The 22,781-nt window shown below is 43.6% G+C and overlaps 2 protein-coding genes across 19 annotated transcripts in view; both read right to left on the reverse strand.

Moving 5' to 3' along the window:
- The window catches only part of LOC115743640 (ATP-binding cassette sub-family F member 3-like), a 134,961-nt gene that overhangs the window by 78,836 nt on the left and 33,344 nt on the right, over positions 1-22,781 (reverse strand). The gene's annotated exons all lie outside the window — the stretch shown is intronic.
- Positions 2,814-4,891, reverse strand: LOC115743655 (cationic amino acid transporter 8, vacuolar-like). Its single transcript, XM_030678537.2, has one exon. It carries the CDS (start codon positions 4,836-4,838, stop codon positions 3,084-3,086), a length of 1,755 nt encoding a protein of 584 aa, XP_030534397.1. The 5' UTR covers positions 4,839-4,891; the 3' UTR covers positions 2,814-3,083.

Consider the following 22,781-nt stretch of genomic DNA (forward strand, 5'->3'; position numbering starts at 1 on the left):
ATCTGCGCACACACAGCACACACGGTAGCTTGTAAAATATAATATAATATGATCAGATAAAAAAAAAATCAAAGGATGCTATTGTGCTTATTGGTTGAGTAACCTCGTGAAAAATGCACAATATGTTATTCTACCAATGGTGAACAAGATGTTGGGCATTGAAGTATCCACAAGCTGGATCTACTTGAGTAGAAGGCGAACAATCCTCAAACGAGAAGTTTGGTAAAACTTGGAAGTAATAGGGATAGGTGACAGCGAAGTAGAACCATGATTGCTAATATGCTTGGAAGGACAAGAAGAAGCCTGTGTTAGTTTGATATCAATATAAGCAAATTATAACATGGATGTCCACTGCAAAAGAAAGCTCAATATTAGCATAACACATATTTTACGTGTGACGAATTTCTTGACGAGATCTTCGAGATTATTACCTCGATATATTCTATCTCATTGCTTTACAGCTTGTGATCTGGTATGAATTACTATTTTGGAAGATTTAGATTGATCGAGCTTATCTACGCGAAATATTCAATCATGCAAGATATTAAAGCTGATTACTTGAACCGATGGCCTCATCACGGCACCAAGGTGGGTAAGCCTGCATAGGCCCTAAGTACAAATTGGAGCGAGCTTAGGCAAAGCTGTTCTGTTCTTGAAAGTGTCTTGTCCAGTAGTAGAGTTGCCTGAGTTCAAATGAGTAACAGGTGAACTATTTCAAATTATTATATTCTGGATCAACAAAGTCCACCTTAGACCGGAGGGGTGCCAGGAGAAGGCTCAAAAAGTTCAAAAAAAAAAAAAAAAAGCCAAACACAATCGGCCCGGAATTTCTGGGTCCGAATTAGATCGGGGTTGTTCTTCATGCCTCATTCTAAATTTCATTTTAATTTGGCTCGGGCTACCGAGCTTGAGATGACGGGTCTCTAATTAGCCCGAACTGGGCATATATTATATGAAAAGTAAAAGGAAAACACATTTAAACATTTAAAATTTAAAAAAATATAAAAATTAAACCCACTATTATCTGAAAACCTCAAATAAAAAAAAATGCGAAATACATGATCGAATGTCAGATAAGTCAGAAACAATATGGTGTCAAGGCACATGAAACGGGGCATCACTCATGCGTCGTGACTATCGCAACGCTTATTGACAACTTTGCTAGTGTATGAACACGAGGGCTTTGGTTCCGAACCTTTACCCTCGAGATGCTAGCGAATGGCTTCTTTAGTGCTCTGTTTGAACTCGAAGAGACAGCACCCTGACGGGGACTCTTGACCCTCTTAAGAATGAGTTGTAGAGTTCTTAATGTTAAGCCTTTTGGCCAAAATTTCTTCCTTGAGTTAAGATCAACATGCATCGGGGAGAGAGGGAGACAGGGACACTGGACAATTCTCTCCAGGGAACTCGGCAAGATAGCCTCACATCGGATAATTGATGTGTATAACATTTAATACATCCTAATTAGTTCACGACTCATCAGTTTAAGCTCTTGGCGACATTCTCGGGTGAAGGCGGGTGGAGGTATCGAGCTCTTGATATGTGCTCCCAACAAATGATATCAAATTGGTGACCCATGCGATTTCTGAGCGGTGGACATTGTGGAAAGCAATTAATAAGGTGGTGAGTTGGTGACCTATGCGGTTTTTGGATAGTGGGCATTATATAAAGCAATCAATAAGGTCTTCTGTTGTGCGCGCCCAACAAAAGGGCGAGAGAGAGATGATTTGTTATCCAACCACAGATCACTGCATCGGCAGCTTTTCTCTCCTCACTGGGACTAACACAGTAGAGCAAGTGACGTTGGTGACTCCATTAGTGTGCCATGGAATCTGAAAGAGCAAAGGGGAACTCCAGAGATTGCGTCCAGATTTGACCTGGATTCTTGGAGGTCCTCTGTGTGGTACATGACCAATTCATATTCAACATCCAACAGTAGTTGTAAGCAACGTTTCCACATTCTTCAATTCCATTGTAATAGGGGCTAGTCCAGGCCTGCAAAACATGTGCATATAATAGAGTACTGACTCTCTCATGGCCATAGGTAACGTCTTGTGTTAGCTTCGTTGTTTATCAGAGAAGCCATGATTTCAGATAAGGATTTTGTGGGATGAAGCAGTTGCAGATCATTATCGTAAGAATCATATGTACTAGAAAAAATCATCCTTTCTTCTGAAAGTCTGAAATAGACACATTCTGCTTTGCAGATGACACTAAAAATGGAGAGCAGCTTCCATGCCAACCAAAAGAAAGGCATTTCTAACATGGCTTCCTTTTGTGATGCGCTCATTCAGATTCAGAACAATGCCAAGACCGCAGTAAATTAGCGCACTCGTCGTAATGGTATAAGGATCATGTCAGGTGCCCTCATGATGCCGATCGGTACATCGAGATACCCTGTAAATTGATACCACTGTAAGTGCGGCTCAACAGTACAGGTGAGAGAGCTGTAGACTGGAACCCGGACCGAACAAAATGTTACCGAAGCAAAAGAAATAAATGACCGAAAAAGGCACAAAGGCATGTTTGTCATTTCAATAGCATTCCTCTATTTAACATGGCTTAACAGAAGTCCTTAGAACTTTCTTCAGCATTTCTCGGGGTATAGCCCCCAGCTTCTGAAACCAAAAAGAGCAGCAAATTCAATCAAAATCATTCAACTTTTGTCTTAAAAATCCTCAGCAATGAGCACCCAGCTGACCAGAGTTTTCAAAAGCCACAAGAGGCACTAGCTAATGATGAAACTCTGTAACCAATGGGGACGGACAGACCTCTTCCGGATAATCCTTAAAATAACAGAATGCTCAAGAGAAGAAAAGGCAGATATAATCTAATTCACAGAATGATGAAGGACAAATTCTGCAGTCAGCATGTATATACCCAGCAGTAGCAAAGTAAGACGATGTGTTGTGGCTGAAGATAAAAGATTATTTCAAATGACATTTGCGAAAATCGAAAGGAAAATTTGATGTCAAACAAAGCCTCGATCTGCAGATCCTGCGAAAGTATCCGACCCAACAGCAATTTCAAAACTGGAAGGGGGATGGTACTGTCCAGTGTCCAAGGCTATCCCAGACGATCCCCTATGACAAACCATGATCCACATTCTCCTTTCCATCTTCGACTTTTGATTCCTGTTCTATATGGTGAGCCAAGTCATAAGTTGCGTGAAGCCCAACCAACAGATAGTAGAGTATCATCACCGCGGTGCATATGAAGAACCTCCAGAAAGCTTCAGAGCCCAGTGAACCAATCAAAAATATATTCATCCCAATTGACAACGACGGCAAATATGGAACCAGGGGAACCCCCCAGAACCGTGGAGCACGCCGCTGCGGCAGCAATTGCATTCCTAAAGTGCCCAAGAACCAAAAAATAGCAGCAATCACATAACCAATCCATCCTCCAGTGTTTGAGGCCCAAACGGCTGTCCCTCCAATGCAAGAAGCAACTATAACAAACAGAGAAACAAAAAACTTGCGCAGGTCGCTCTTCGGTGTCTCGCCCTCAACATAATACCGTCTCACCAGCAATGCTATAGCCACAAGCATAAAAATTAACAGCGTACTGATGGAGAACACGCTAGACAAGACATCCAGGCTAGAGAAGAATGCCACAACAGCACTAAGCACGGTGATCGATAAAGTGGCATTAATAGGAGTGCCGGTTTTCGGGTGAACAAGAGCGAACCAGGGCGGGATCATATGAGCCCTGGCAATTTGAGTCATATACCGAGCTTGCCCAAGAGCCCCGACCAGCAAACTCGTGGTCATTCCCTTGATGGCACAAATGCTGACCACATACTTAGCCCACTTCATGCCGATCCTCGAGAAAGCGACAGAGTAAGCCGCATTGCGATCAATTTCGGTGTACTTCTGCATCTTGGTCAGTGCCAGAGCCATCAAACAGTAAATCACGATGATCACAGTCATCGAACCGGCCAAACCGATTGGGATGTCCCTGGACGGCTTCTTGGTCTCTTCGGCCATGGTTGCGACCATGTCAAACCCTGTGTAAGACCAGTACACGATCGCCGCGGCCGCAAAAACCCCTCTTGCTCCTTGAGGGAAAAAGGGGACTAAATTCGACACATGCCCGTGAGAGAACCCAATTGCCATAACGAGCACTATGACCCCAGCACTAACCACAGAACTGATCCAAGTCAAGTAAGAGGCCTGCTTTGTTCCAGCCATCGCAATGCTATTAGCGATCACAAGCACCCCAACAGCCATCGGGTCCAGAAGATTGAACCCCTTGGCCAAGCCCTTGACATGGAATCTAAAGAAATCAGGGTCGTTCTTGATCATGCTCCCGAAATACGATGTCCAAGAACGACCCAAGCCAGCCGCGCCCACAATGGCCTCCAGAAGAATATTTCCGGCCGCAATGAAAGCAATGAAATCGCCCAGTTCGATACGCAAGTAAGAGAAAGACCCACCTGCAGCGGGGATTTCGACAGCGAACTCCGTGTAGCAGAAGGCGGAGAGCAGTGCAGAGAGGCCCGAGATGGCGTAGGAGAGCACGATGGCGGGGCCGGCGTGGTCGTGGGCCTCCTGGCCTGTGATGACAAAGATGCCCGACCCGACGACGGAGCCGAAGCAAAGCCAGATGAGGTCCCACCAGTTGAGGCAGCGTTTCATGTCGTTCTCGCTCTCCTTCTTGAGCTCGACGAGCTCTTTGGACTGAGTGGACCGTTCGAGGAAGCGATCCCTGAGGCGAGGGCAGGTCTGAGAGAGGGCTTTCCTGTAGGAGGCGAAGTTGAGGAAGGATTCCTCGGGGAAAAAGTCTTGCTTGCTCCATCTCCAGTAGCTCTTGTGCTCTTGGTTCTGCGCATCCATGGTGGCGATCCACGGAAGGTTGGGGGATTTGGACAGGACTCAGGAGCAGGGGACGTGTGGCCGCGATGGGTGTGAATCGGATTGGAATGGAGAATCCTTTATTCATTTTTTTTCCTTCTTCTTTGGGAAGGGAGTGAATCTGGACGGTGCCTTTCTCTGTGGCAGTTCTTGACCAGATTCATAACTAAACCATACCCGCGAAATGCAAAAGAAGATAGAGAGAGAGAGCTTTGTATCCAAGACGCGCGCGAAGTTGATTTCTTTCCTCTGTCAATTCTGTCTTTTACCATCCTTCATTGCCTACTGCAGTCGGGCCCAGTTGACTTCTCTTGTCTCTTTGATGGATGACGATGATGACGATTTGATGACACCTATGTCGTTGCGATCAGAATTTGACTTCGACACGTGACAAAAAGTCCAAGAAAAACCGGAACACTTTCGAACCTGTTGCTTTCTTTTTCATCCCATGGACCGTAGATGGGTTCTCTCCATATTAGGCAGGTCAAAACGGATGGATAGGATCAGGTCGACAAAAAGGGCCCGACCCAAATACATCTATTTTATCTTTCCTGCCTCATTTTTATACAAAAAGATTTTGGCGATTCATACCTGACTCAATCTGAAATTCAAATCCTCACAATTTTTCTCCTCAAATTATTGCCTTTGAAGAATGGGTCTAGCTAAGCCGGGCTCGAGACTCTCGTGCCCGTGCCTTGACTCCCCGAAACCCGGGCTCCAATTCATCAAGGCCGGGCCTAGGTCCATAGAGGCCGGGCCTAGGTCCATAGAGGCCAGGCTAGGGACCCCCGTACCTATACTTGATTTTGCGAGACTCGGGCTCTGGTCCCCGGAGCTTGGGCAAGGGTCAATCGAGGCAAGTTAGGACCCATGTGCTCATGATCGAGACCCCAGTCCATCGAGTTAGATCCCCGACACTCGGGCCCGAGTCCATTAAGGGGTCTTGAGCCCAACTTTTGTAGATCTTGGCTCGGTTCCCTAGTTGCCTGTGTTTGTCATTAGCGCTCGAATAGCGCATGTCAATTTAGGAAAGTCAAAGCAGGTTTTCCTTTACAAATGACAAATAATAATTTACAACTCATTTTTAGATTTCAGCCAAATACTAAAAAATATTATTGGCCATTTCTTCTTGAGAAATATTTTTTAGAAATGGCAAATTTTCTACCAAACAAGCGAAGCATTAGATTAGTCAACTTATAACTAAGAATTGATTATGTAACAGGTTTTATGTATCTATATGGCTAACGATCTGTTTTGGAACACACAAAAAATTATTTCTTAAAAAATATTATGGGGTTTCACTCTTTTAAAAATTTGCGGCTCACAATATATTGTTATTATAACCAAAGACTATTACACTAACAAAGACCCTTAAAAAAATTAATGCATATTTAAAAAAGGAAAGACAAATCCCTAATTTTCTTACGGATCAAATCGGAGTTTTACAAGTTGATCATGGAGAACGCTTGGATGATAAAGAAATTTATTTTGAAAGTGATTGAATAAATCCAAAAGCAACCCCTTGAATTGGGTATAATTAATTCAGATCAAAAAAATTGGGTATAATTCGAATATCGTGTCTACGTTATCTCCCTCCCTCTATTCCCAAATTCAAAACCGAGTGATGGCTCATTTGTCCTCATCTCAGGGGGTATCGTCTTCTCCAACTCAACTCTCTCTCTCTCTCTCTCTCTCTCTCTCTCTCTTCGTTGGCTTCTTGATAGATCTCCCGACGCCTACGCATTCAAGCCAGTGTGGAATCGTTTGGTTTTACCATCATCCTCACCGGCTCCTCCTCCTCTGTCTTTATCTCTCAATTTCCACCACCATCTCTCAAAACTTCTCAGCCACCGTGCCTTTCATGGCGCCACCACCACCACCATCATGAACCTCCTCCTCTCCCGGCTGACGCCTTGCTGGAGCAGGGGGATTGGGGGAGCCGGAGAAAGAAAAGAAGCTCCGATTTGCTCATTCACTCTTCAAGGTTCCATCTTTTTCTTTATCTAGATCCATAACGAGTGATCAATTATCTTAAGAAATCCATTCATCCGGATTGCGATTTCTCCTGAGAAAAGACCAATCCCGTGAGATTCCGATCATCTTCAACATGACTCGTCAAATAGTGTTGTGACAGCCATCGGCAAAGCTCGATCTCATGCATGTGGATCAGACATGTAGAGGAGGGAGAGGATGAGGAGGCTTGTTTTCAGATGGGATGATTATGTTGTAACGAAAATGGGCTTGGAATGGGTTCGTTCCAACCCATTTAGACCCATTTATACTTAAACCATTTGTTTCTTGGATTTGACAAAACAAAATTATTTCTTGGATCCATTTAAATCAGTTTCTAACATTTTAGCCGGCTCATTTATGACCTGAATATAACAAAAATAGTTACAAAAAAAAAAAGAGTTTTAAAACACATTTTGACACCTTTGGTCATGAGTCATTATTTGTTAGGTTTTCACTACGCCAAACTACAACTCGAGTGCATTGGTACACTTTTGGCAAGTACAAGAGTTATTTAACCAAAAAAAAAAAATACTTGATTTAAAAAAATTTCTAACATTTTAGCCGATTCATTTATGACCTGACCATAAAAACGAGTTAACAAAATTGGGTATTGAACCTATTTTGACACATCTAATCATGAGTCATGATTATTTACTTTTGGAAAATTTTTAAAAGAAGGCTCGAAGTCCCGTTATTTTTTTAAATAAAAGTTTAAAATAGATATTATTTCAAATAAAAGCCTGAAGTGTTCTCTTTATTTCAAAAAATGGGTGAGCAAAGAATATTTTTGTCATTTGATTTTTTAATTTCTTTTTTCTTTTTTTCTTTTCTTGTTTTTAGTTTACTATTCTTCGTCTTCTAGTTCTACCTTCTTCCATCTTGTTCTGAACCATGTTATAGGTCTTGATGTTCACCAAACTGGGTAGAACCTTCTCACCACCAAAAAATCAAAAACCACCGTTTAGTTGCCATTCTTTACTGACGCGTAGTGGAGGCGAACCTTCGTCCGATCTGGCGAGCCCTTCCTCGCGGCCGTTGAAGACGGCCTCGCCTCTGCTCGACAGCTTCAAGCTTTCGTTTTTGAGCCCCGACCCACTACGTCCAAGTCCTTCGCTACGCTCCTGCGACTTCGCGAAATCCATGGTTCGCCAGATGGAGACGGCAAACTGGAACCTCGACGAGGCGATCCGATTCGTCGAGCCTGCGAGCACTTTGCCATCGAATCGTTCATGGCCAAATCGATCTTCGAGGGCTTCAACTTCCCCAGCTTCGCGCTCGCGAACGAATCGTCAAGCGAAGTCCCCAAATCTTCTTCGATCAGTTCAAGAAGGTCAAGTCCGTGAGCCCCACGAGCTTCGTCGCGTGGAACCCGAGCTCGTCGTTCGCGAGGTTCGCGAAGGCCAAGCACCTCCAGCTCGTGCAAGCGAAGATGGAATGCTCCTTCGTCGGGAACCTCAATTACCGAAAGGTTCTTCGAGGCAAACGAAGATGGAAGAAGGTAGAAGAGGATGAATAGTAAACAAAAAAAAAAGGAAAAAGCAATAAAAATACAAAATCGGTGGTTTCTGAGTCTTGGTGGTGAGAACTGAGAAGGTTCTGCCCAGTTTGGTGAATATGAAGATCGGCAACACGACGCAGAACACGATGGAAGAAGGTAGAAGACAATGAACAGTAAACTAAAAACAAATAATGCGACACATACGATGCTTTGAGAATCTAAGACAGGCAAAGATCTCGACTCTCATTTGAGGGTTGTCACGAATTTGAATTTGTCATATTTGTTTCCTTAACTTTCTTGTTCTTTATTTTATTTTCTAGGTTTATTGTAACTTACTAATGTGGATTTTTAGATATAGTTTATTGATCTGCCAAGATTTTCAAATGTACCTTTTAAAGTTTTCTGAAATTTTAACGGCACCCAAATGGCGGCAGTGAAGGCACAGAGGTGGTATCAACCGATAGATGTGGAGTAATGGTTGCGGCGACTTGATTAATGCACCCTAGGATATGGGACATATGAGTTGATTGGCTTCGATTAGGTGCGAGTTGGGTCGGATACGAAGGCTTAATTCCTTAAAAAAAAACTCCAAATTTAAAGTTCATTCCCAATTTATTTATTAAAGTTTTCTAAACTTTCCATGACAACAAAGTGGTGGCAGTGAAGGAAGGGATAGAGGCATTGAACAACTATAAATGTGGAATAATGGTTGTAGTGCCACCCTAAGTGGATTATTTGAGTGGGTAGAGTCGGATTAGTTTCCAGTCGGGTCGGGTTTGAAACGCATGTTATGTATTCAATAAAAATGAGTGCATATTAGTTAGCAGGTTAATTTGATTCACATTCATATATATAATTTATGCCCAACACAATTCACTCATTTGCCAAATATACATGACCCGGGCCTAGATCAAGACATAATAATTTACATAAAGAATATGTCACATGGCAGTAATGACGTGATTTGTTGTGCAACTAATCATAATTATTTATTTGCTACGAGTCTCATCATAATTGGTATAGTGTGCATTTGCATCTCAATTTTGATTGGTCGGTTATATCACGTGTTACTGTCATACGATAGATTCGTCACATACTATCTCGTCATAATTGACGACAAAGGAAGCATAATATTTCGGATAAACCTAATGGATTTCACTCATCAAAACAAGTTTATCATCTGCAACAGCTTTTGTCACGACCCGAACCTTACGAACCATCGACATCCCACCCGGCCTCGCTTGCGTACGGTTCTCCAGGATCCTCGGGCCAGCAAAATTAAACAACACATGCGGAAGCAACAACAATCCCCGTACAGAAAACCAACAAAACTACGATAACTTGGGATGGTAAAAACACACATATGTACATATATACATAGTTGTTACAAACTGTCAACCTAAGGCTTCGGGGGCCACTGTACAAGCCCGTGACCACCTATAACAAAAGACACGTGGTCGAAGCCCGCTATACAACCAAAATACAACACGCCACAAAAACTATGAGGCCAACCATCTAATCCTCGTCCTCGTCTTCGCTACCCAGCACAAACCCATATCGGGCTGCCAGCTTGGCCTCATCTAACTCTGGAGACCGATCGGCATCCGAAGGCTCCATAACTTCACCATCTGCTTCTGCAGGTACCACAGCTACGGGGTCGGGCGCCAAAACTTCAGGTGCAGCATCGGGGTTCACCACCTCTCCATCCAGGGGTGCAGCATTCGCAGGATCGTACTCTCCGACTCCATTAAAGGGAACATCGAAACCTCTCAATGGTCCCGTGGTCGAGTCCCCGAGGCGATAAGTTCATGCCACGTAGGTCCGAGGCTTCCAATATAGCTCTCCGGTATCTACCCAAACTGTAGTTGCATATCTATAATAAACTTGAATTTCCCCGACAGGATACTCTGTCACTTGCGTATCCATGTACCGGGGAATCCCGAACTTCGGGGGCGGAACGCTCATGGCTGAGGCGGAAGGTCTGAAAAAAACAACGAACCCACGACGGGGTGAGATAAAATCTCAGTAGGAAAATCTATAATCCTAGATCAAGTCGCTAGTGCCTCCGGACACAATCTAGGCGAACAACAATTTCCAACAACTCTTTCTTTCTTACCCAAAAATTCCCCAATTAAATTCCAGAAAATTCCACTTTTTCTCCGAAAATTCTCACACCTTCTCAAATGTTCTACGTTACTCCCGTATCAGCGTTCCACGCCTCGGTCCGACAATAAAATATTCTACGTACTCCGGGGCCCATTTTTAACACATCCGGCCATAATATAAATATCCACATTACCCCGAAAATTTCTACGTTGCTCCGAAAATATTCCATGCTACTCCAGAATATTCCACGTTGCCCCGAAAATTTTCTACGCTGCTCCAGAATATTTCACGTTACTCCAGAATATTCCACGTTACTCCAAAAATATTCCACATCACTCCCGAATATTCCACGTTACTCCAAAAATATTCCACGTCATTCCAAAATATTTCACGTCACTCCACTGCCATCAAATAAGTTCATAACATTGAGCCTCGGACCTTTATGGAACACGGCTCTATATATATACCCGGGCCTCAGACACATAGGAATACGACCCACGGATCTCGGTTTCGGACACATAGGAACACGACCGGATCAAGTCTCGGACAATTAGTCGAACACGACTCACTTTGGTCTCGGACGACTTAATTGAACACGACTTTCTTACTTTCTCGGTCTCGGACAATCAGACGAATACGGCTCACTTTGGCCTCAGACGACCTGATTGAATACGACCATCACATTTCCTCGGTCTCGGACAATCAGACGAATACGACTCACTTTGGCCTTAGACGATTTGATTGAATACGACCCTCATATTTTCTCGGAATAGATCGGGATCACGTGATTCACTCACGTTAGAGAATTAATAATTCGGGATCACCCGATTAATTCACACTAATCCAAATATTAATCCAGACTACCCGAACAATTAATACTACCATAGTATCCAATCCACGCCATACGACCATATTATACTAACGTAGTAATTTATAAATCACGTGCCATTATAATTATACTAACGTGGAAATTTATCACGGCCGAACAATAATAATTTTCTAACATATAAAATAATTCTACTATAGTACTAAACTATAGTAATCATGCCACATTTAAATGGGCATCATGGCATAACAACTTTATGTCACATAAAAGTAACCTTAGTTAACATATTAACTAACCATGGTTCAAAAACTAACTAGAGTCAAATACTAACCTAACCATGATTAATAAATAGCATAAAGCAACCATAGTTGAACAAAAAGTAACTAGGGTTGGTAGAATAACCATGGTCAAACTTTGACCAAACAAATATCCTCTTGCAATTACTATTCATTGCAAGAACAAGCATATCTCTCCTCCATTTCTGCAATTTTCGGCCAGCAGCAATACCACCCTCAAATTCACCAATTTCTTCATCAAAACTTCACAATTTCATGGTCTTTTAGCAGCCTAGTCACCTACCTCCATTGAACGGTTGAGGAAAAGCCCGAACCAAGCGGCGATTCCGGCGATCCTTGCACGGCCGGCGACTCGGCGACGATCTAGCAACTCCAAGGGCTCCAAAGCGACACCAAAGAAGGCTTGAAGAATTTTCGGCAATGGCGGGTGTGAGAGAGAGAGTTCGGCCGAGGGAGTATGAGGTAGAGAGAAAGTGAGCTAGAGAGAGAGTGGGTTCTTGAAAATAATGAGGAGGAAGAAGACCTAATAATAAATAATATAAGTTGAGAGTAATTAATTGGGTCAACAAAGTCAAGAGGAAAAAAAAATAATTTCCTCCCCACAAGACTAGTCAATCTCGGCCAAAAGGGGAAATGACCAAAATACCCTTCGTTCCAAGTGAAAAATGGGGTATTTTTCGAGGGCAAATGGGTCCTTTCCCATAACCAGTCCAAATCTACTTTTCCTGAACCTCTTGGGGCAAACCGCGAAGGAATTGCACACAAGATGAGGAAACGTCCAAAATTTTTATTTATTGAAACCTCTGAAGGTCCGACGTCAAATTCCGAAGCTCGATTCGCGATCAATCTCGATCAATAGAATTTTCAGCGTATCTCAAACTAACGGGCGGCTTTTAGGAGTTATGCGTATCAATCCGTAATTAAAATCACGTTTAAGAATTACTCGAGCCATGGCGACCTTGGTTGTCAATCAATTGCGATGGTCAATCACTAGTCCCGATGGACACGATCGTTAGAAAATAATTCGGGGACGTTTGGAACCCACACGAGGTCGAACGGAATCACCCGTGATCCAAGCGTTGGGTATTATCCAAATCGTTCCTTAATTATTCTAGGATCGGCCTATATTGGTTCAAAATATTCCTCGACAATTTTCATGGCCAAAGAGTCAGTCCATGACCAAGTTCTTAGATCAACGTATTTGATTTTCCTAGCTAGCCATTCCCATTTGGTTAGTATACTCGAGAGGGATCAGGTCCGAGTGAGATTCGACCGAAGTACATCGATGAGACTTTTCATTTATTCAAGGCTTCAAAACGAGCCGGATTACGGGATGTCACAATTCTTCCCTCCTTACAAAAATTTCGTCCTCGAAATTTACAACAAAACTTATCTATTCAAACAAATGGGGGTGCGGTTGCCTCATCGTTTCTTCATTTTCCCAAGTTGCCCCTTCCGTTCCATGATGTTCCCATACGACCTTCACCAGTGGAATTGTCTTGTTCCATAGAACTTGTTCCTTTTCGTCTTCTATTCGCACCGGCCTCTCCACGTAGGATACTCTTTCATCCACTTCCACAACTTCATGATCCGGGACGTGCGTTGGGTTCGGTTCGTATTTCCTCAACATAGACACGTGGAAAACATTATGGACTTGGGACAAATTTGGTAGCAAGGCAAGTCGATAAGCCAACGTCCCAATCCGTTCCAGGATTTCAAATGGGCCTACGTACCTCGGACTTAATTTTCCCTTTTTTCCAAACCGAGATAAGCCTCTCATCGGCGACACCTTAAGGAAGACATGATCTCCCACCTAGAATTCCAACGGTCTACGTCGTCTGTCCGCATAACTCTTCTGACGACTCTGGGCGGTCTTTAGCCTCTCTCTGATCACTTTCACCGCCTCAACGGATTGCTGAACCAGTTCTGGTCCCGTTATGCTTCTCTCACCAACTCCATCCCAACAAACCGGAGTTCCGCAAGCTCTGCCGTACAACACTTTAAACGGTGCCATTCAAATACTTTGCTGGAAGCTATTGTTGTAGGCAAATTCTACTAAATGTAGCTGTTCTTCCCAGCCCCCTTTAAAATCTATCACGCATGCTCTCAACATATCTTCAAGAGTCTGAATTGTTCTTTCTGATTGTCCGTCTGTCCGAGGGTGATAGGCGGTGCTAAACCGCACTTGAGTTCCCATCGCGTTCTGAAGACTTTTCCGTAAAGTCGCAATGAATTTAGGATCTCTATCTGACGTAATGGTTACCGGCACTCCATGCGGTCGAACTATTTGGCACATATACAACTCAGCATACCTTTCCATTGCGAAATCCTTTCGCACTGCCAAAAAATGTGCGGACTTAGTCAATCTGTCCACAACTACCCAAATTGAATCGTGCCCTCTCTGGCTCCTCGGTAATCCCATGACAAAGTCCATGGTAACGTGTTCCCATTTCCACTCGGGAATCTCCAGTGGTCGAAGCAAACCTCCAGGCTTGCAATGTTGTACCTTCACTTGCTGGCACGTCAAACACTTAGCTACATGCTTGGCCACGTCGACTTTCATTCCATTCCACCAGTAATGTTGGCGCAGATTCTGATACATTTTAGTACCGCCTAGATGCACACTATAACTACTCCGATGTGCTTCTGACAAAATCTTTTCCTTGAGCTCCTCATCGTTAGGAACACACAGACGTCCACGGAATTTCAAGATTCCGTCCTCGGCCACTTGAAACTCGGGTTTCCTCTTGGTGGCATCCATCTCCAAAATTTTCTGAATGTCGGGGTCCATTAACCGCAACGCTTTAATCATCGCCTGAATCTCCGGCTCAATCCTTAGAGTTGCCAGTAGACTTGAGAGATTGCAAACTTCCAACTTAAACTCCGAATCTCTCAACTTTTCAAGTAAAGTCCATTCTTTAACTAATAAATGCGCCATACTCGACTTTCGAGTAAGAGCATCCGCTACTTTATTCGCTTTTCCGGGGTGATATAAAATATCACAATCATAGTCTTTCAATAACTCCATCCAACGGCGCTGCCTCATATTCAGCTCTTTTCGGGAGAATAAATACTTTAAATTCTGATGATCCGTGTAAATCTAAAACTTTTCTCCCCACAGATAATGCCTCCAAATCTTCAGCGCAAAAACTATTGCCGCAAGTTCTAAATCATGCGTTGGATAGTTCTGCTCATGAGGCCTCAACTGTCGCGACGCATACGCGACCACCCCGCCATGTTGCATTAATACACATCCGAGTCCTTTTAGCGAAGCATCGCTATAAATCTCAAATCCTCCAGGACCCGATGGTATCGTCAAAACTAGTGCCGTCGTCAACCTATGTTTCAGTTCTTGGAAACTCCTCTCGCACTTATCTGTCCATTCAAAGCGAGTTTCCTTCTTCGTTAGCTGCGTCAATGGTATAGCTATCGAAGAGAACTTTTCTACGAACCGTCTATAATATCCCGCCGGACCTAGAAAACTTCGAACCTCCGTGATCGACGTCGGTCTTGGCCAATTCACCACAGTCTCTATTTTCGCCGGGTCTACCGAGATTCCATTACCCGAGATGATGTGTCCAAGAAATGCTACCCGGTCGAGCCAAAATTCACACTTGCTAAATTTGGCATAAAGAGCGTGTTCTCTTAAGGTCCGGAGAATGATGCTCGGATGATGTTCATGTTCCTCCAAACTCCTCGAGTACACCAGAATATCATCGATAAATACGATGACAAACCGATCCAAGAATTCTCCGAACATCCGATGCATCATATCCATAAAGGCAGCCGGGGCATTGGTCAATCCAAAAGGCATGATTGTGAACTCATAATGCCCATATCCGGTACGGAAAGCGGTCTTCGGTATGTCCTCTTTCTTGATCCTCAACTAGTGGTAGCCCGTCCTCAAATCGATCTTAGAAAATACTGAAGCACCTTCCAGTTAATCGAACAAGTCATCTATTCTTGGCAATGGATACTTGTTCTTAATGGTCACTTGATTCAATCGCCGGTAGTCAATGCATAATCGCAATGACCCATCCTTTTTCCTTACAAACAATACCGGCGCTCCCCAAGGCGATGCGCTAGAGCAGATAAATCATTTATCCAGCAATTCTTGCATCTGAACCTTCAATTCCTTCAACTTTGAGAGGGACATTCTGTAGGGTGCCTTGGAAATTGGTTCTGTCCCTGGTGCTAACTCGATCACAAATTCTACTTCTCTTTCGGGTGGCAATCCCGGCAATTCTTGAGGAAAGACATCGGGATAATCGCGCACCACGGCTATATCCTCTAGTCTCGGTCCTTCAATCGACGAATCCACTACCGCAGCCAAATATCCTTGGCATCCTTCATTTAACAACTTAGTCACTTCCAGGTGTGAGATCGAGGGAATCGAGATTCCTCCTCGACTTCCCACAAAATCAAATCTAGGATGATCAATAGGATTAAATTGGATCACCCCGCTACTACAATCAAAAACAGCTCTTTGCTTTCCCGACCAATCCATTCCAATTATCACGTCATAATCATGCATAGTCAAAACTGCTAGGTCTATTAATTCTTCTCTACCACCAATGACTATCTTACATCCAGTACACCCTAAGGTAACCAATACTTTATCTTTTAAGGGCGTAGTTACGTGCAACATTACTTCTAGCAGTTTTAACTCAATCCCGACTAACTCCACAAATTGAGCATATACAAATGAATGGGATGCTCCAAAATCAAATAAAGCATATGCAGCATGATCACATAAGGAGACCGTACCTGTGATCACGCCGGGCGCATTCTCTGCCTCATTGCGCGCCACCGCATACACTCTCCCTTGCGCTGGCGGTTTGTTCTGGTTATTCCGTGGAGCGGCTCTAATCTGAGGCCTCGCACGGGGTCTTTGGGGTTGAAATCGTTGTTACGGGGATAGCTCCGGGCAACTCCTTACATGATGATCAAATTTTTCACATTTGAAGCATGCCCCCGTCCTATTCGGGCAAGACCCGTTCCCGTGCCTCCCGCCACGTAATCGGCGGTTCTGGTTGGACTGATACACCGGTTTCCCATTATTTCTTCTGACTAGAGGGACAAAACGCCTATTTCCCATCATGGGCCTTTTGCCAAACCGATGGTTGTCCCGGATCGGCATGAACCGCGATCCAGATGCGGCAGCCCTCTCTTTCATGTCTCGCTCCACCATCTAACCCCGCTCATATAACTCGTTATAATCTCTCGGGTTCAGCGGGATCAATCGATCGCGAAGTTCCGGCCTCAATCCATCCCGGAACCTTCTCGCTCTATCTAGCGGATTCTCTACCATCCTTGGTGCATACTTTGACAGTCTCGAGAACTCAGCCTCATACCGATCTATCGTCATCCGGTTCTCGCGAAGCTGCTGAAATTCTAACATCTTCTGCTCCCGAGCGGTCTTTGAAAAATATTTCCCATTAAAGACTTCCGTGAAGACGGTCCAATTCAACGCTACACCCTCTGGAAAAACTCTTCCCTTGGTGGCCTTCCACCAATCACCGGCCGTGTCTTGAAGGCGATACACTGCCGGGGTTATTTTCTCCCCTTCGGTGCAACCCAATACCTCGAATGCTTTCTCCGGATCCTCTATCCAACGAGGTGCGGCTTCCGGGTCACCTTTCCCGGTAAACCTTGCCGGTTTCAACTTCAAGAACTTCTCTACCAACCGATGCATCTGTCTATTCCCATTATCATTCTCCTAATTAACATTGCCCCCATGGGCAGCAACAACAGAAGAAGCAACAGCACCCTCGGCGGCTTGGGCAATAGCGGCGGCTCGTTCTCGAGTCCGCTTACCCATGAGATTTCCTATCTCTTCAAGAGCCCTAAGGACTCCATCTACTCTCGGATCTTCCCTAATCGTAGTTCTCGAACTAGAGGCTCCCCTAGAACCTCCTCTAGATGCTCCTCTAGAACTCCCTCTGGAACCTCCTCTGGAACCTCTACCTTGATTTTCCATTTCTATCAACTTTCTTCACAACACCTGAACCAAAATAATTCCACCAAGGAATTAGAGACCTAACCATCTACTCGGTCTAGCAGTCTCACAATGCTTAACACAACAATTAGCTCAAAGCTAATAATCATTTCTGGAAGAATGATTCAACAACAAAACCAAGCACTCATCACGACGGTAGTCAATCAAGTAAATCACGGGCGCATATTCAAATGCCTTGCATAACGCGATTAGCTCGCGTAGATACCTAGGGTCTCTCTGCCTAACCATCCCAAAGTCATCGCTCCTTATCACTCCATAACTCTTCCAAACTTGGATCGAGCTGACCTTGCTCTGATACCACTCCGAATGGGGATGTCACGACCCGAACCTTACGAACCGTCGACATCCCACTTGGCCTCGCTTGCGTACGGTTCTCCGGGATCCTCGGGCCAACAAAATTAAACAACACATGCGGAAGCAACAACAATCCCCGTACAGAAAACCAACAAAACTACGATAACTTGGGATGGTAAAAACACACATATGTACATATATACATAGTTGTTACAAATTGTCAACCTAAGGCTTCAGGGGCCACTGTACAAGCCCGTGACCACCTATAACAAAAGACACGTGGTCGAAGCCCGTTATACAACCAAAATACAACACGCCACAAAAACTATGAGGCCAACCATCTAATCCTCGTCCTCGTCCTCGCTACCCAGCACAAACCCATATCGGGCTGCCAGCTCGGCCTCATCTAACTCTGGAGACCGATCGGCATCCGAAGGCTCTATAACTTCACCATCTACTTCTGCAAGTACCACGGCTACGGGGTCGGGCGCCAAAACTTCAGGTGCAGCATCGGGGTTCACCACCTCTCCATCCGGGGGTGCAGCATTCGCAGGATCGTACTCCCCGACTCCATTAAAGGGAACATCGAAACCTCTCAATGGTCCCGTGGTCGGGTCCCCGAGGCGATAAGTCCATGCCACGTAGGTCTAAGGCTTCCAATATAGCTCTCCGGTATCTACCCAAACTATAGTTGCATATCTATAATAAACTTGATTTTCCCCCGACAGGATACTCTGTCATTTGCGTATCCATGTCCCGGGGAATCCCGAACTTCGGGGGCGGAACGCTCATGGCTGAGGCGGAAGGTCTGAAAAAAACAACGAACCCACGACGGGGTGAGATAAAATCTCAGTAGGAAAATCTATAATCCTAGATCAGGTCGCTAATGCCTCTAGACACAATCTAGGCGAGCAACAATTTCCAACAACTCTTTCTTTCTTACCCAAAAATTCCCCAATTAAATTCCAGAAAATTTCACTCTTTCTCCGAAAATTCTCACACCTTCTCAAATATTCTACGTTACTCCCATCTCGGCGTTCCACGCCTCAGTCCGACAATAAAATATTCTACGTACTCCGAGGCCCGTTTTTAACACATCCAGCCATAATATAAATATCCACATTACCCCGAAAATTTCTATGTTACTCCGAAAATATTCCATGCTACTCCAGAATATTCCACGTTGCCCCGAAAATTTTCCACGCTGCTCCAAAATATTCCACGTTACTCCAGAATATTCCACGTTACTCCAAAAATATTCCACATCACTCCAGAATATTCCACGTTACTCCAAAAATATTCCACGTCATTCCAAAATATTCCACGTCACTCCACCGCCATCAAATAAATTCATAACATTGAGCTTCAGACCTTTATGGAACACGGCTCTATATATATACCCGGGTCTTAGACACATAGGAATACGACCCACGGATCTCGGTCTCGGACACATAGGAACACGACCGGATCAAGTCTCGGACAATTAGTCGAACACGACTCACTTTGGTCTCGGACGACTTAATTGAACACGACTTTCTTACTTTCTCGGTCTCGGACAATCGGACGAATACGGCTCCCTTTGGCCTCAGACGACTTGATTAAATACGACCATCACATTTCCTCGGTCTCAGACAATCGGACGAATACGGCTCACTTTGGCCTTAGACGACTTGATTGAATATGACCCTCATATTTTCTCAGAATTGATCGGGATCACGTGATTCACTCACATTAGAGAATTAATAATTCGGGATCACCCGATTAATTCACACTAATCCAAATATTAATCCAGACTACCCGAACAATTAATACTACCATAGTATCCAATCCACGCCATGCGACCATATTATACTAACGTAGTAATTTATAAATCACGTGCCATTATAATTATACTAACGTGGAAATTTATCACGGCCGAACAATAATAATTTTCTAACATATAAAATAATTCTACTATAGTACTAAACTATAGTAATCATGCCACATTTAAATGGGCACCATGGCATAACAACTTTATGTCACATAAAAGTAACCCTAGTTAACATATTAACTAACTATGGTTCAAAAACTAACTAGAGTCAAATACTAACCTAACCATGATTAATAAATAGTATAAAGCAACCATAGTTGAACAAAAAGTAACTAGGGTTGGTAGAGTAACCATGGTCAAACTTTGACCAAACAAATATCCTCTTGCAATTACTATTCATTGCAAGAACAAGTATATCTCTCCTCCATTTCTGCAATTTTCGGCCAGCAGCAATACCACCCTCAAATACACCAATTTCTTCATCAAAACTTCACAATTTCATGGTCTTTTAGCAGCCTAGTCACCTAATTTAGGTTTAGAAACAATCCTATCTCAAAAACTCGCAAAAACCTCTGTTGAACGGTTGAGGAAAAGCCTGAACCAAGCGGCGATTCCGGCGATCCTTGCACGGCCGGCGACTCGGCGACGATCTAGCAACTCCAAGGGCTCCAAAGCGACACCAAAGAAGGCTTGAAGAATTTTCGGCAATGGCGGGTGTGAGAGAGAGAGTTCGGCCAAGGGAGTATGAGGTAGAGAGAAAGTGAGCTAGAGAGAGAGTGGGTTCTTGAAAATAATGAGGAGGAAGAAGACCTAATAATAAATAATATAAGTTGAGAGTAATTAATTGGGTCAACAAAGTCAAGAGGGAAAAAAAAATAATTTCCTCCCCACAAGACTAGTCAATCTCGGCCAAAAGGGGAAATGACCAAAATACCCTTCGTTCCAGGTGAAAAATGGGGTATTTTTCGAGGGCAAATGGGTCCTTTCCCATATCCAGTCCAAATCTACTTTTCCTGAACCTCTTGGGGCGAACCGCGAAGGAATTGCACACAGGATGAGGAAACGTCCAAAATTTTTATTTATTGAAACCCCTGAAGGTCCGACGTCAAATTCTGAAGCTCGATTCGCGATCAATCTCGATCAATAGAATTTTCAGCGTATCTCAAACTAACGGGCGGCTTTTAGGAGTTACGCGTATCGACCCGTGATTGAAATCACGTTTAAGAATTACTCGAGCCATGGCGACCTTGGTTGTCAATCAATTGCGAGGGTCAATCACTAGTCCCGATGGACACGATTGTTAGAAAATAATTCGGGGACGTTTGGAACCCACACGAGGTCGAACGGAATCACCCGTGATCCAAGCGTTGGGTATTATCCAAATCGTTCCTTAATTATTCTAGGATCGGCCTATATTGGTTCAAAATATTCCCTCGACAATTTTCATGGCAAAGAGTCAGTCCGTGACCAAGTTCTTAGATCCACGTACTTGATTTTCCTAGCTAGCCATTCCCATTTGGTTAGTATACTCGAGAGGGATCGGTTCCGAGTGAGATTCGATCGAAGTACATCGATGAGACTTTTCATTTATTCAAGGCTTCAAAACGAGCCGGATTACGGGATGTCACAGCTTTACACCTGTTCGGGGCCAACAAGCACCGGTGAGATCACGCCACAACTTCGACCACGAAATAGTTGTCCCATGGCGTCGCCCCAGTCCTACCACCCCAAGTCTGGTCACACCTTGCAAAGTTCGACCTTGCCGGCCACAACCATGGAGGCAAAGATGCCTTCGCGCTCGCCCTCGGCAAATCATGTACCCCACTCACCCCGCCCTTCACGGCCTTGGTCGGCATTCGTTTGTCAACGGGATAGACAAGTGCTACCAAAATTTCCGGACCCCACCATTCGTCCTCTCCTATGTCGCAAGTGCAGTCTTAAGCAACACACAAAAACAAATAAAAAATAAAAATAGAATTGATTATATGATAGTTTTTGAATGACGGTAACGATATGTTTTGGGTCTAACAAAAAAATAATTAGTTAATGATTATTGTGGGATCCACTCATTCAAAAATTTGTGATCTACAACATACTATTATTCTCATAATAACCAAAAAATTAACTGCTAGCGAAGCCCCAAAAAGATATAAAGATAATTTGACCCCGAGAACCTAAAATTTTTGTCTGTTTGACAATCAAATATTTGTATTTATTGAATATTCAATCAAGGATCGCAACTTTTTGAATTGTGGTCAATGCTATGCCCCCGCTAAATTGAATGTTCTGTCACTTGGTTTTTTGTTGGGATGATTTACATGATAGGTCAAATTGATGACATGAACCTCCACGTCATTTTATTTTTTGCCATATAAGCAAAAATAACCTCTTCTTTGTTCTCTTTTCTTTCGTTTCTCTTTTTCCTTCTTCTTCGTCGTTTCTTCTCCTTGTTCAATGAAGCCGCCGCTCTCTTACTTGGGTCTTAATCTGCAAACTGAGTCTGCAATGGCGTTGATGGTGCTTAAAGAGCAGCCATGGCTGTCGAGGGAGAGAGAGATGTGGAAGACTACGGGCCTCACAATCATTAGTTTTCGCTAACGTGGGCAACAATTTTCCCCATAAGTGTCCACGTCAACATAGGAAACGTATAACTAAGGGCCGAATCAAACACGGAGCCGAATGAAAGTCACATCAGCACATCGAAGTTTCCATTTTCACTACCGTAACAGTCAAAACTCTAATCTCTGAACACCTTGCTTTCTGATCGGTCGCCTTTTGGCAAATTTTCCCTTAGAAGCAGGCATTTGGAAGTCCTTGATTAGGCAAAGCGATGAGGACTATACTATCTTCTTGACATGCTAGATTTACATTTTAAAAGTGCGTTTGTTTCGTGGAAAATAAATTATTTAAAAAATATTTTTTAAAAAATAATTGCTTGTATCGATTTAAATAATCAATCAATAAAAATATTTTTGTTATTAACTACAGTTTATATCCAAATATATTTGTGAACGAGGAAAATATTTCTGTTCTTTCATTTGCGATACAAGTGATTTTTTTATA

Source organism: Rhodamnia argentea, chromosome 6, assembly GCF_020921035.1.
Source record: "Rhodamnia argentea isolate NSW1041297 chromosome 6, ASM2092103v1, whole genome shotgun sequence".
NCBI classification, from domain to species: domain Eukaryota; kingdom Viridiplantae; phylum Streptophyta; class Magnoliopsida; order Myrtales; family Myrtaceae; genus Rhodamnia; species Rhodamnia argentea.